We start from the raw sequence: 14,422 nt of genomic DNA on the forward strand, positions 1-14,422 counted from the left end.
ATTCCATTTTAGCTGACCTGACTTCCTGCAACGCCTTCAAGCATCACTGTTGTGCCATCAAAACTTTCACCCTTATCTGCCATAACCCAAGGTTTTCAGTTCCGTGAATTTCTCCACCTCAAACCTGGTACCCGTTGACGCCATGGTTCTTCATATGACTGACCTTATGAAAAAATTATCCAACCTTTCCACACGATGCCCCAAGTACACCAACAGAATCTTGGCGTACTAATAGCAATCCCAACCAAAACTTTGGCCTTCACGTGATATCGCTTGGCTCAACTTCCCAATGCTAGCGAACAGTTGCTTTGCCACAGCCTTGCTATTTTCCAATGGACCTGAATCATGTATCAATGGATTTCCTTTGCCGATTCGTTCTGCTGCTGCCTCTTTCCGTGTCCTACACGAGGACCCGGTCCTCTCTTTTTTTGTCTTCAAAACAAATCTCTCGTGTTGCCTTGGTACAGCATCTCGCCCTAGCAGCTTCCTTGCGCGACGCACGCGGCACACCTACACGTGGGCCTCATGCATCCACGTTGGCCTGGGTCGGCCAACCCTTGAGGACGCCCTAGCGAACCCTTGCGCTTCGGTTCTACCGCCGCCACACGTCTGCTGCCATCGACTGCCTGCTTCGATCCGATCGCTGCTCGCGACTCCAATCCCGCTGACGCCGCTGAGAACCACTGCTGCGATTTATCAACCAAGCCGCTGCTTTCAATTGCTTCTTCCAATCTCGTCGACAATCACGCCGCAACCGGCTGCATCTCGAACTCGATACTTCCTTTAGATCAACATCCGCAGCCTCCTCGTAACCTTGCTCATGATACCACTTGTTAGAATAAATCTGAGGCATACCGTCGATCATCCGAGGACCAAGCAATCACACGAGCATGACACCGAGATTTGTTAACGAGGATCACCGATATGGCTACATTCTCGGGGCTTGACTACGGGCGCTCCTCCCCGTGACACCATCACAATACCGCACCCGGTCGTCCTGGACACCGACACATGCCGCCGGCTTCCTCTACGTTCCGGTGCTATTATGTTGGCATAGGTTACATCGTGTGTCTAGCCCCGATATATATGAGAGGCCTAGGATACAAGTGTCCTACTAGGACACGACTCCATTTTCTATCCAAACACAATACAATTCAGAGTTCAACTGTAACCTAACTTGTACACAATATTCGACACAACTCTAACAGGGATTTCCCTTTTGGTCTCTCGAGTCAATAAAAAGTTGAATAAACAGTCTTCAGATGCTAATATGTTGATTTCACTCTCGCCCTCTCCTATACCACGGCCTATGCAATCACTAGTAGAAAAAGGGCCATTTGTCCCGGTTCTAGAGGGCCTTTAGTCCCGGTTCTGGAACCGGAACTAAAGGGTTGGTACTAAAGCCCCTCCCCCCTTTAGTCCCGGTTTCTATACCAAACGGGACTAAAGGCACTCCACGTGGCTGCTATCTGGAGCTCCACCTTTAGTCCCGGTTGGTAACACCAACCGGGACTAAAGGAAATTTTACGATTTTTTTTGAATTTTTTTGAATTTTTTTCCTATTTTCAAATTTCTGAATTATTTTATAATTTAATATCTAATCATCCCTCATCACTGCTTAAATTAACCTCTAATCTCTAATCACCCCTCATCATTCCAAATCATCTAACCTCCCGGCCGGTCACCCATCCTTTCACTACTCCAGCCTGAGCAAGCTTAACTACCTGGTTCTATTCCCCCTCGTTTTTAAGTCTGCACTTGTTATTTTCCTGACAATAGTAAGATGTCAATCCTATTAAACCTCAGCAGTTTAGCTTGAACATGAACTCACACGTTTCACTGTTTGAGTTTGAAACTATTATTTAAAAAATAATAATTATTTAATAACACTATTCATTCTTGAATAACTAGTTTGACCAAAATTCAAAAAAATGAAATAATTATTTAGTAACACTAATATTTTTGAATAATTATGTAGTAACACTAATACTTCTTGAATAAGTAGTTTGACCATAGTTTGACCAGATTTGACCAAAAATTTTAAAAAAACTAAAATTTGAGAATATTTTTTTTTCCTTTTGGAATTTTAGGATTCTATAAATTTGCAAACAGGACGTAGAATTTGATATATTATACATTTTTTCTGACATCGTATGCAAAAGTTATAGCCGTTTTACTTTTTCATTACACTTTTTTGCAAAACATGTCCAAATTTAAGTTTTTTAATTTTCCTAACTAGTAGATGTAGTAATATAACTACATCACGGAGGATTTTATTTTTTGAAGTTTTTATCTTTTTTTTTTCAAAACTGAAATGGCTATAAGGGGGGGGGGGGGGGTTAGAGTTTGAGAAATGTGCCCTTTAGTCCCGGTTTCATACACGAACCGGGACAAAAGGGCATCGCACCCTTTAGTCCCGGTTCGTGTCTCAAAACCGGGACACAAACCGGTACTAAAGGGTGCGATGCCCTTTTGTCCCAGTTCGTGTCTCAAACCGGGACTAATGCCTTTAGCCGCTCGAACCGGGACTAATGCTCACATTAGTCCCGGTTCGTAATGCAACCAGGACTAATATGTATATTGCGCTGTGATCGAAGCCCTGTTTTCTACTAGTGAATGTTATCCATATAATCATTTCACACTGGTTTTATTCATTTTCACGTATATATTATATTCTTGGCCATGTTTATTTGAGCTGGTATAGAGCTGAGATACTCTATTGGGCTAGGGCGACATAGTGCTTTGCAACCCCGTGACTCGTTTCGAAGAGGGAGGCGAGAATAATAGTTTGAATCTAATACTTGCAACGGCAATGACACAACCAACAAAGCAATAGTTTTATTTTCTTTCCTTTGTACCACTTATTAGATTTTTAGAACATTGGCATGTTCATATATGGCTGTGAGTTTTCCAATATGATTATGATCTTATATATGTTGGCATTGAACTTTCATAGATGGCTACGATCTTATGTATGCTTGTTGGGAAGTTTCTTTCATAGCTATGATTTTAAATATGTTATATATTGGCCGAGAACATACAACTATTTGTGAATATTTGTAAACATATGTGATGTTGTACTTTATAAATAAACATTGTTATATTGGACATGAAGCATTGTTTGTTTAGTTGAATATGACCCACATGGCACATAGTTCAGGAAGAAGAATATGCGGAATGAGGACCTCAACACACATGGAGAGTCGTAAATATCTGTTTACAATGAGACACCACAACACAAATGATTATTTTTTCGCGTCCGCATGTGATGTTGTCAAGTTCGTTGTTGTCTGTACTAGTAATGACAATGTTGGAACCATTACGAAGTACTAGTTCAGAACGAACAAACAAACAAAAAAGAAACAAGGAGAAACAGGGGGGGGGGGGGGGGGGGGCGCACAATCAGATTACATGCCACCATCTGTTCAACATTTACTCATGTTGCTAAGAAGCAACACTCCTAGCAAGAGCAATGTCAAAATGAGCTAAGCGGGGCCGACATCGTCATCTCGCACAGCAGATGGGCCAGAAAGTGCCTCCAGCGAAGATGGACCGGCTGTCTTCTCCCAGTCTACAGCTTCAGACCTGAGAGTGCTAGCTTGCAGCTCATTGGAATGTAAGTGTTCAGGGCGGTTCTTCATGTGATGCAAGCACATAGTACAGCCTGGGTGTGCAATCTTGCTGCAAACCCACCAACGGCCATTTCTCCGGTTACACCGCCGCACTGGTTCCGTGATTATCACTGGCCCGTAAAAGTATTCCTTTAGTGGTTCATCTCCTTCTTCGTTGTCCAGCATATTAACTTCTTCTTCCATGTCTTGCGCTTCATCAGCACTATGATATCCAAGCACAAAACCAAATAAACAATATTTAATATCCACACTAAATATAAAAAAATATCCAAACACCAAAGCTAAAGTGCCGAAATTCACAACATATGCATAAATACCATTGATGCCATCAGGACGGAAGCTAGACACTGAAATTAATTAGCAACTCGTTGTTTCTGTGTCGATTAAAAATTGGTTGTATGAAACATGAATATTTGAATTAATAATATATGAACTCAAACTAAAAATACATATTTATGGTATTGTAAAAACATATTTATTGAATATAAGTAGCATTGTATAAAAAAAATACCTGCATGTTGTGATGGAAATTTGATGAGCTGGCATGTGTAATGTGATGCAATGTGCGCATGCTAAAATAAATCTTAGTGGGGACCAACTAAATAATGAAAAAAATTCCATGCTCGTTAATGTGAGCTTTTGATGGGGTGACATGTATGCATGTTTAGATAAGTAGAAGTTGTGTGGATCAATTACTTAAGTATATATAGGACTAGTACGAACGGAATCGCTAATGGGATTACCCCAAGTTAAGGCGATTACTAAAGCTATCAGCTGAATACAAGGGACAGCTCAAAATTCAATGATTTGACAAGAAATATACTATATAGTTAAAGCAGACGATTATGCATGCATCTAATCAGACAATTCTGATTAATCATTTTGTAAGGGTCGTGCTTACGTCTATGGGGCCTAATACATACCTTTCCTTTCTGTAATCCATGTCTAATCTAGAACATATGTATGCAAAATGAAACGCTAGGGCCGGGTAGCACAAGTACCTGGACTCTATCAGACCAGTAGTCACCACCAGAGTCCTGTCAGAAGAATCATCCTGCCCATCCATGGCGACCTGCAAATATTGAACGCCCATGCACGTTAAATTCCAAATTGAAATACTAACCATGAAATGGATGGGTCTGGAAATTCTTGCACCACCCGTAAGGAAAGAACAGAGTGATATTTTAGAGACAGGTGTTTCTACTTACCTCTACGGTTGATTCATCTGGAACTGAATTATGTTCCCCCTCCAGATCAAAGTCCTCCGGGTGAGCGCTCTCGCCCTCAGGGCCTGCGGTTTTCCCCAGCAGAAGCAGGTACTCTGCCACTTCGTTTTCAGTAGGCAGGGGTGGGGCTTGCTTGGTAGCCGGCGGCGTGGCAGGGGATGACGAGGGATCCATCTACTAGATTGCTCGTTGGTGTCGTGCGATGAGATCCGAGGAGAAAGATAGCGAGAGCGGAGATGGGCTGGAGGTGGTGTATGGGACGTGGCCTATGCTGTTTATATATAGCTGGTGTAGTAAATGTTTGCCTGAGTTGGCAAGGTGACAGCTTGCATCTGACCAGCCTATCATAAATAGAGAAATTGGGTCGCGTTTCTTGCCCCTTTTACGCTTCACATATTTTATAGTATCAAACTTTTTTTTAGAAAAGGAGGATGACCCCCGGCCTCTGCATCTAGGAGATGCATGCGGCCATTTTATTGATTATTCTCGAGGACCTTACAAAATAGAACAATGCCTGAATCCGCCATCTTGCCAACGGGTGGTAGGTGCGACATATGCCAACGGGTGGCTTATCATTGTGGGAGCCAGTAAGACGTCGCCGGTGCCTGGAAACGGGATGAGGCGAAGACATGCACGCCGGCGAATCTTACCCATCTTCGGGGCTCTCCGTGGAGATAACACTCCTACTGCTGCTCTGTGGGGTCTCCGCATGATCACTAGATGAACAAGTAGCTACACGATGCTCCTTGAGCTGTTCGGTGAGAGGAGGAAGAAGGGAACAGCTTGCTCTCTTCTCCTCCCTATGTGGTGTCTAAGACTAGCAGGGATCAACCCTTTGCATGGGTGTCCCGGGAGGTTTATATAGGCCTACCCCCGGGGGTACAATGGTAATCCGGCTGGGCGTGGGGCCCAGCCATCTGTGTCTACAATCGCCGGCTTCTGCGCCGACTGCTGGGGCCCGTCGGCTGGTGGGTCCCGCCGGCTGCCGGCTCCTTGGTCGACAGGCAGGCCCCACTGTCCAGGGCCTTGTCGGGGGCTGGTTACTGTTGCTCAATCTTGGTGACGAGGGCTTCGCCGAGGTGGGCGTGGCTACAGTGCCGCCGTCCGGTGGGTGATCGTTGTAGCCTCACCGCGTCTTGTCTCCTTAATGGGGCGTCTTCTTCGAGGGAGGTGGCAAGCCGGCTGTGGGGAGCCGGCTCTATCTTGGGCTGACTGGGGGACGCCTGGCCGCCTTCGGGTGTCTCTCTGCCCGAAGGGGCCCACCGCCCATGGGCCGCGCTGGCAGCCCGTCGTGGATGACATCAGGGTCAACGTGGCAACAGTGCCGCGCCGGACGGGTCATGGGCACCCGTACGACGCACTGCGCCAGGCGTGCTCCGGGATTCGGGGTGGTAGGCTTCACTGTAGCCACGCCCCGTCACATCGCCGTTATGTGGATGCAGACTTCGAGGGTACGATCTTGACCGCTTTGTGGGAGCCGGCTACTTGGAGTCGGCCTTCTCGCGGTCGGCTTCTCGGAGCCGGCCCTCCCGCGGCTTTCTTCATGAGGGCTGAAGTCGGGCCGCCTTCCGACAGCCGGCCTGGGAGACAGCCGGCAAGGGGAAGGCGGCCCCGTGTCTTGGATTCTTGAGGGTCGAATCGGCTCGTAATTTTTTCAGAAGGGCTAGGGGGAGCCGGCTAGGCTACCCATGGTTATTTACTCCGACAGTAGTCCCCGAAGCTGATCAAGCTTCGAGGCTGACAAAGGGACGAGAAGCTAGGTCAGCTTCCTATCCTGAGGGGCCAGCTTTGCTTGTGCGCACCGTCTTCGGGAAGCTCCGTTTCTTGTAGGCGGGAACACGGGTCACGTGGCAAGGAAATCCTGCCAACGCACGCGCGCGACGGGACGCCGCCGCAGGCCCGGGCCCGCCACTCGTAGGCCTCGGCCCGAGCGCAGATCTTCTGCGGCCCACATGGACCGCTCGCCTTCCCGCGGCGGTTTTATTATGCCATCAGGGCATAATAATTGCGGGACGTGGGGGTGTGGGCGCAGTTGATCCCCACGCTCCCCCATGCCGCGCCTCCTCGGCTCCGCCGCGCGGGTCTATAAGTAGGAGGAGGAGGGGGAGCGGCAGAGGCTCGCACGCCCTCCCTCACTCCGCCCCTTCTTGCCCTCCTTCTTCTTCTCTTCGCCGCAGCAACCCTTTGCCGCATCGTTCCGCCGTCGCTTCGTCTTGCTCCCCGCCGCAGCAACCCTTTGCCGCGCCGTTCCGCCGTCGCTTCGTCTTGCTCCCCGCCGCATCGCTCCCATGGCACTGTCGAGCTCGTGGGATGGCTCCAACGTCCACGAGGACCATGTCGAGTTCCTCCGCCGGACGCGGCGCCTGCCGGGCGAGAACTTAGTGCGGGTTCGTCAAGCGCCGGCGAGGGAGATTTCGCTGGCACCGGAGGAGGGCGAGCGGGTGATCTTCCGCTCGCACTGCCTACGCGGCTTCGGCCTCCCGGCGAGCGGATTCCTTCGAGCCTTACTCGAATTCTACCACCTCCAGCCGCATCACCTTACGCCCAATGCGGTGATGCTGCTGTCGGCTTTCGTCACCCTGTGCGAGGGCTTTCTTGGGGTTCTCCCCACGCTCGAGCTCGGGGGGGGGGGGGGAATTCTTCCAAAGCAAGCTTGGCACCGTCGTCGCGGGCGTGCCCGCCCCCCGTGGAGCCTTCATTGCCATGAGGCGGGCGAGCGAGAACAATCCGTTCCCGTCCATCCCGCTGATCCAGTCGGTGAAGCTCTGGCAGAAGTCCTACTTCTACGTGAAGAACGTCGCCCAGCAAGGCGACTACGTCAACCTGCCGGCTTACGTAGCCGGCCCGCCGACAGGGAGGCAACCTTCGTGGAGCTACCGGGCCAGGTCATTGTCCCAGGCCGGGAACGCAGCCGTCTCCCGGCTTCGGGTGATGATCCAGTCGGAGGGCCTGACCGGAGCCGACTTGGTGGCCGCCTTCGTGGAGCGCCGGGTACTTCCGCTCCAAGGCCGGCCTCACATGATTTGCCAGATGAGCGGCTGCTTTGACCCGTGCCGGCTGAGCACCAGGGAGATGCCTCATGCAGAGGTGTCTTACATGGTGAACTACATCTCCAAATGCAAGCTCGCCGAGGATTGGCGATACGGCAAGGAGACATATTCCCGCGCCAACCCTCCGCCTGCCGTAAGCTCTTTCTTCTTTTCTTCCTTTTTGTATCCGGCCTCATGATAGCCGACTCTTGATCAATTGGTTTGCCTTTAGCAGAACCCTCTTCTTCTGCCGACAGCCGGGGCCGCGGGGGTAGAGCGCCAACTCCTCCCCGACCGCACGGTGAACGACACCGACGATCCCGACCTGGGAGCGGCTGCCATGGAAGACGCCATCGTGGGGGAAGGCGACGAGGCCGGAGGCGCGGGACTCGGGGCCAGCTTCGAAGACTGGCCGGATGACGACGAGGTCGAAGCCGCCTCGCACCGCCAGCCGGCGCCTGATCATCAAGGCGCGGGTTCGTCTGCCGTGTCGGCTGCCCATGGCGGCGCGCAGAAGCGCCGGGCCGCGTCGACCTTCTTCGGCAGCCGGCTGAAGAAATCCAAGGTTTCCACGGCGGCGACCAAGCGGGATGAGGCGGCCGCGAAGGTGGCCCGCTTCCGCAAGGCGGTGAAACAACCGCAGGCGATCTCGGCGTAAGTCGTCGAATGTCTTGCATATTTTTTTTGTTGTTGTCTTTTTCGACTGAAGCTCTTCTAAACCTTTCTTTGCTTGCCGGGCAGGGCGCCGCTTTCCCTTGAGCGAGGTCCTGGCGGCTCCGTAGTCTGGCCGACTAGAGGGTCCTCAAGCTCCCGCCGCGTGGATCCCCGCGCCGACCTTAGGGAGGCCACGGAGCGGAACGCACGGGAGGCGCGGGGGGAGCGGGAGGCGGCGGAACGAAGGACCGCCCAGGCGACGAAGGAGCAGGCCGACGCGGCGGCCAAGGCCCGGGCGAAGGCGGCAGCCGCGGAGACGGAGGCGGAGGCCTCGCACAACCAGCCTCCGCTGCTTGTCGTTCCCCTCCGCGCCATGGCCCCCGACATTCCCGTGCCCCCGTCGGAGGAGGTCGACCAAGGCCCGCCGGTGATGGAGAGGAGGGAGGACGACGCGATCTTCGTGGAGGGGGCGCCGCAGACGGCGCCGACTAGAGCGGGCCAAAGCGGCCAATCAGCTGCGGTGCTAGAGCAGCCGTCCGGGGGTGAGCTGGAGGCAGGGGCCGGCCTCGAGGTGCAGCCGGCATTGCGCCGGCACGCAGGGGGTGGCGCCTCCGTCCCGGAACCGCACTGAGCAGCGGGCGCTAGCCAGACGGCGGAGGCCCTGGAGGCGGCCAGCGCCAGCACGTCCGAGTGGACTCCCAGCGGGGGGACGGGCAAGCTGAACGCGGCGGCCCAGGAGGTCCGGAACCGGCTCCAAGCTCAGGCTGCCTCGCTGCAGCGATACACCCAGGAGTTCCTCGCGACGCGGGCCGTCATCCGGGTGAGTTTTCTAGCCTTGGTTATTTTGCTCTTTTGATTTCTTCCATGGGGGCGCGTCAGCGCACCCACTGGGTGTAGTCCCCGAGTTCCGAGTCGGCTGCTGCGCAGGCGGCTTGGAACTTACTAGGTCCTGACAACTTAACTTATCCTTGCCTCCTGTATAATCTTCCAGGAGTATCATAACCTCCGCGCAGCCGCCTTCAACTCCCAGGCTCAGGAGCTGGGCCGGAGAACCGAGGACCTGACCAGTAGCTGGAGTGCGTGTTTGTCTCGTTCATCTCCTGTGGGGGCGCGTTAGTGCACCCACTGGGTGTAGTCCCCGAGATTCGGGCCGACTGCTGAGCAGCCGGTCGTATCTTTCTTGACGACTTCTTCCTTATTAATTTTTCCTTTGTCTTCATGCTTGCAGGAGCCAATGCCGACTTGAGGGGGCAGCTCAGCGGGGCCCAGGCCGCCCTTCGCGCCAAGGAAGCCGAGTACAACGCCTTGGTCCTAGAGCGTGACCGCCTGGCCAAGAAGTTGGCCGGCCAGGAGGAGAGCCACAAGGCGGCCCTGAAGAAGGCGCAGGACAGCGAGGACGCCCTGAAGGCCGAGTTCGAGACCGAAGCGGCGGGCTGGGCTGAAGCGAAGCAGGCGCTGAGCGAGGGCTTCAGTCGTATCGAGGATCTGATCGACGGTAAGCCGCCTTCTTCACTCCCTGCTTGCCCCTTGATCCCTGATTTGTGTTCTGACTTATGATGCTTTTTGTTCTCTGTGCAGACTACTTTCCCGGCTACTCCGTCTTCGCCACCCAATCCATCGAGGCCCATCGCGAGGCACGCCGGCAGGCGGGGGCTGAAATCGCGCCGAACGCAAGCCGGACGCTTGAGGAGCAGCTCTTGGCGGTCCAAGCCCGGCTGCAGCCGGCTCACCATATGCTCCGCCGCCTCCAGCGCGCCGGGGCGCAAGTGTTGGCCGCCCTCTTGCCAAGCGAGACGATTCCCCGTACCCCGAGTCGGACTGCCAACTGGCTGGAGGTTGCGGTTGGCCGCTTCGAGGCCTGGAAGGCGTCGGCAGCCCGGCTTGGAGCTGGGCAGGCGCTGGAGTTCGTACGAGCCTGGTATCCGGGGCTGAACCTGGACCAGCTGCGCACCTGGCGGCTGGAGGCCGAAGAAGAGATGGAGGAGGTGCGGCCAGCTATCGCCCAGCGCGCTTCGACGATCGCCGAGTGTACTGACATCAGCGTCTTCGCTCCTGAAATTAATGATGACGGCGTTGCCCAGCCGGAGGAGTGGTTTGGGCTGGACCCGGCAGCGGGTGAAGACTCGGCAGAGGAGATCGCCTCCAGCGATGAAGGCGAAGACGACGAAGGAGAGGAAGGCGAAGACGTTGAGCCGACTGGTGAAGCGGGCAGCCAGCCTCAGCCTGATCGTGCCTCCGGCAACAAGGCGCGTGCTAGCGCGCCCTCTGCGGGAGGCGGTGATCATGCCGAGGTTCGCTAGCCGGCCACTCCTCCAGCCGGCACTGCCGTCTCCACCGACCTGCCCGACTCGCTAGTCGCTCCCTTGGCTTAGTCTACCGTCCTTATTTTTTCCTACTTGTTGTCTTTTGAACAATTTTATTAAACTTGCGCAGTTCCACCCACTGGGGGTGTATTCGAACTATGTTGAATGCTGGCCTTTTGAAGGTCTTTTATGTAAATATTGTGTGCGTGTTTGGTTTCCATTCATGTATGTTTTTTTATCCTTAGGCTGTTTCCTTTGCCGCCTTCCCCTTTTGGGAAGGCAAGTACTCGAGCTTTCTTAGATTGAAGCGAGGTGAATGGAAGCCGGCCGGCCGGCTACTCTGGTAGTCGGTCGGTGGTGGGAGAAAAACCGGCTTTTGTTATATTAGTCCGTTTAGTCCCTAGCCGTTTTTCGTGTGGGCGTCCTTTCCTGCCTTTAACTCTTGCCAGCCGGACAGCCGGTTCTTCGATCTGTGACTTTTGGCAAGAGAAGGCTTGGGAGCCGGCACACTACTTGTCTGACTGCGGGTAGGACTTCTAATATAACTCCAGGCGGCCAGTCCCCGGGCCGACTAGTCGAACCCGGTGCCGGACGGAAAAAGTGAATGTAATGACAAGGTCATGAGCATGATACTCTTCATCCATAGATAAAAGATGGCAGTCCCCGAGCTCTCCTCGGGGGCCCTATTGTCTTGTACTTAGTACAAAAGTTAGCGTGATACATACTGCATTTCAACTATAAAATCTTCGGAGGAGGTTGGCGTTCCATGGTCGTTCCGACTCTTTGCCGGAGTCGTCTCTCTTTCATGCCTTCGGCTTCTGCCGTCGATCAGGTAGTAGGAGTCGTTGCCTAAAGCTCTGCTGATAACGAAGAGGCCCTCCCAAGGGGCCGAGAGCTTGTGCTGGCCGGCTGTTCGCTGGATCAGCCGGATCACCAGATCGCCCTCTTGGAAGGATCTTGGCTTGACCTTCCGGCTGTGGTAGCGGTGCAGGCCCTGCTGATAGATGGTGGACCGGCTAAGGGCTAACAGCCGGCCTTCTTCCAGCAGGTCGACGCCATCTTCTCGTGCTTCCTTGGCCTCGGTTTCCGTGTACATGGTTACCCGAGGCGAGTCGAACGCGATGTCAGTTGGGATGACCGCCTCGGCACCATATACGAGGAAGAAAGGAGTGAAGCCGGTTGACTTGTTTGGTGTAGTGCGCAGACTCCAGAGGACGGCCGGCAGCTCATCGAGCCAACAGCCGGCTGAACGCTCCAGTGGTACGACCAGTCGGGGCTTGATGCCGGAAAGGATGAGGCCGTTGGCTCGCTCGACCTGACTGTTTGACTGCGGGTGGGCAACGGACGCTAGGTCCAACCGGATGCCTTGCGTCGCGCAAAAACGTGCCAAGGCTCCCTTGGCAAAATTCGTGCCATTGTCGGTGATGATGCTGTGTGGCAAGCCGTACCGAGTTGTTATATCTGCGATAAATGTCACGGCAGTCGGCCCATTTAGCTTCTTGATCGGCTTTGCCTCAATCCATTTGGTGAATTTGTCCACGGCGACAAGCAGATGTGTCATGCCGCCGCGCGCCGTCTTGAATGGGCCCACCATGTCCAGTCCCCAAACGGCGAAGGGCCAAGTGAGGGGAATGGTCTTGAGTGCTGAAGCCGGCATGTGTTGCTTGGAGCTGAAGAGTTGGCACCCTTTGCAATGTTTAACTAACTCCTTGGCGTCATCCAAAGCAGTCGGCCAAAAGAAACCATGGAGGAAAGCTTTGGCGACGAGTGATCTTGAGGCCGTATGGTGGCCGCATTCTCCTTGGTGGATGTCTCTAGAATTGCAATGCCCTTCTCTTGCTCGACGCATCGCTGGAGGATGTTGGAAATATGCCATAGAGGCAATAATAAAAGCATTATTATTATATTTCCTTGTTCATGATAATTGTCTTTATTCATGCTATAATTGTATTATCCGGAAATCGTAATACATGTGTGAATAACAGACACCAACATGTCCCTAGTAAGCCTCTAGTTGACTAGCTCGTTGATCAACAGATAGTCATGGTTTCCTGACTATGGACATTGGATGTCATTGATAACAAGATCACATCATTAGGAGAATGATGAGATGGACAAGACCCAATCCTAAACATAGCACAAGATCGTATAGTTCGTTTGCTAGAGCTTTCCAATGTCAAAGTATCTTTTCCTTAGACCATGAGATCGTGTAACTCCCGGATACCGTAGGAGTGCTTTGGGTATACCAAACGTCACAACATAACTGGGTGACTATAAAGGTAGACTACGGGTATCTCCGAAAGTGTTTGTTGGGTTGACATGGATCAAGACTGCGATTTGTCACTCCGTATGACGGAGAGGTATCACTGGGCCCACTCGGTAATACATCATCATAATGAGCTCAAAGTGACCAAGTGTCTGGTCACGGGATCATGCATTACGGTACGAGTAAAGTGACTTGCCGGTAACGAGATTGAACGAGGTATTGGGATACCGACGATCGAATCTCGGGCAAGTAACATATCGATTGACAAAGGGAATTGCATACGGGGTTGATTGAATCCTCGACATCGTGGTTCATATGATGAGATCATCGTGGAGCATGTGGGAGCCAACATGGGTATCCAGATCCCGCTGTTGGTTATTGACCGGAGAGTCGTCTCGGTCATGTCTGCTTGTCTCCCGAACCCGTAGGGTCTACACACTTAAGGTTCGGTGACGCTAGGGTTGTGAAGATATGTATATGCAGTAACTCGAATGTTGTTCGGAGTCCCGGATGAGATCCCGGACGTCACGAGGAATTCCGGAATGGTCCGGAGGTAAAGAATTATATATAGGAAGTGTTGTTTCGGCCATCGGGACAAGTTTCGGGGTCACCGGTATTGTACCGGGACCACCGGAAGGGTCCCGGGGGTCCACCGGGTGGGGCCACCTATCCCGGGGGGCCCCATGGGCCGAAGTGGGAGGGAACCCAGCCCAAAGTGGGCTGGGGCGCCACACCCCCTAGGGCCCATGCGGCTAGGGTTGAGGGGAAACCCTAGAGGGGGCGCCCCTTGCTTGGGGGGCAAGCCCTCCACCCTAGGCCGCCGCCCCCCCTAGTAGATTCCATCTACTAGGGCCGGCGCCCCCCCTAGCACCCCTATATATAGTGGGGGAGAGGAGGGACTTAATACCCCAGCCCCTGGCGCCTCCCTCTCTCCCCGTTACGTCTCCCTCTCGTAGTATAGGCGAAGCCCTGCTACTGTGACGCCCTGCATCCACCACCACGCCGTCGTGCTGCTGGATCTTCATCAACCTCTCCTTCCCTCTTGATGGATCAAGAAGGAGGAGACGTCTCCCGTCCCGTACGTGTGTTGAACGCGGAGGTGCCGTCCGTTCGGCGCTTGGTCATCGGTGATTTGGATCACGTCGAGTACGCCTTCCTCATCCCCGTTCTTTGAACGCTTCCGCGCGTGATCTACAAAGGTATGTAGATGCAATCCGATCACTCGTTGCTAGATGAACTCCTAGATGGATCTTGGTGAAACGAGTAGGAAATTTTTTGTTTTCTGCAACGTTCCCCTACAGTGGTATCAGAG

General features: G+C 53.1%; 1 protein-coding gene across 1 annotated transcript; it reads right to left on the bottom strand.

Annotated features, from left to right (window-relative positions):
- Nucleotides 1–3,485: 3,485 nt before the first annotated feature.
- Nucleotides 3,486–5,032, bottom strand: LOC147972540 (uncharacterized). Its single transcript, XM_087524373.1, has 3 exons — nucleotides 4,841–5,032; nucleotides 4,634–4,704; nucleotides 3,486–3,834 (listed from the first exon to the last, which is right to left on the bottom strand). Exons 1-3 carry the CDS (start codon nucleotides 5,030–5,032, stop codon nucleotides 3,486–3,488), a joined length of 612 nt encoding a protein of 203 aa, XP_087380499.1.
- Nucleotides 5,033–14,422: the final 9,390 nt, after the last annotated feature.

This window comes from Triticum urartu, chromosome 5A (assembly GCF_056163025.1).
Source record: "Triticum urartu cultivar PI428250 chromosome 5A, HENAU_Tu73, whole genome shotgun sequence".
Taxonomy (NCBI): domain Eukaryota; kingdom Viridiplantae; phylum Streptophyta; class Magnoliopsida; order Poales; family Poaceae; genus Triticum; species Triticum urartu.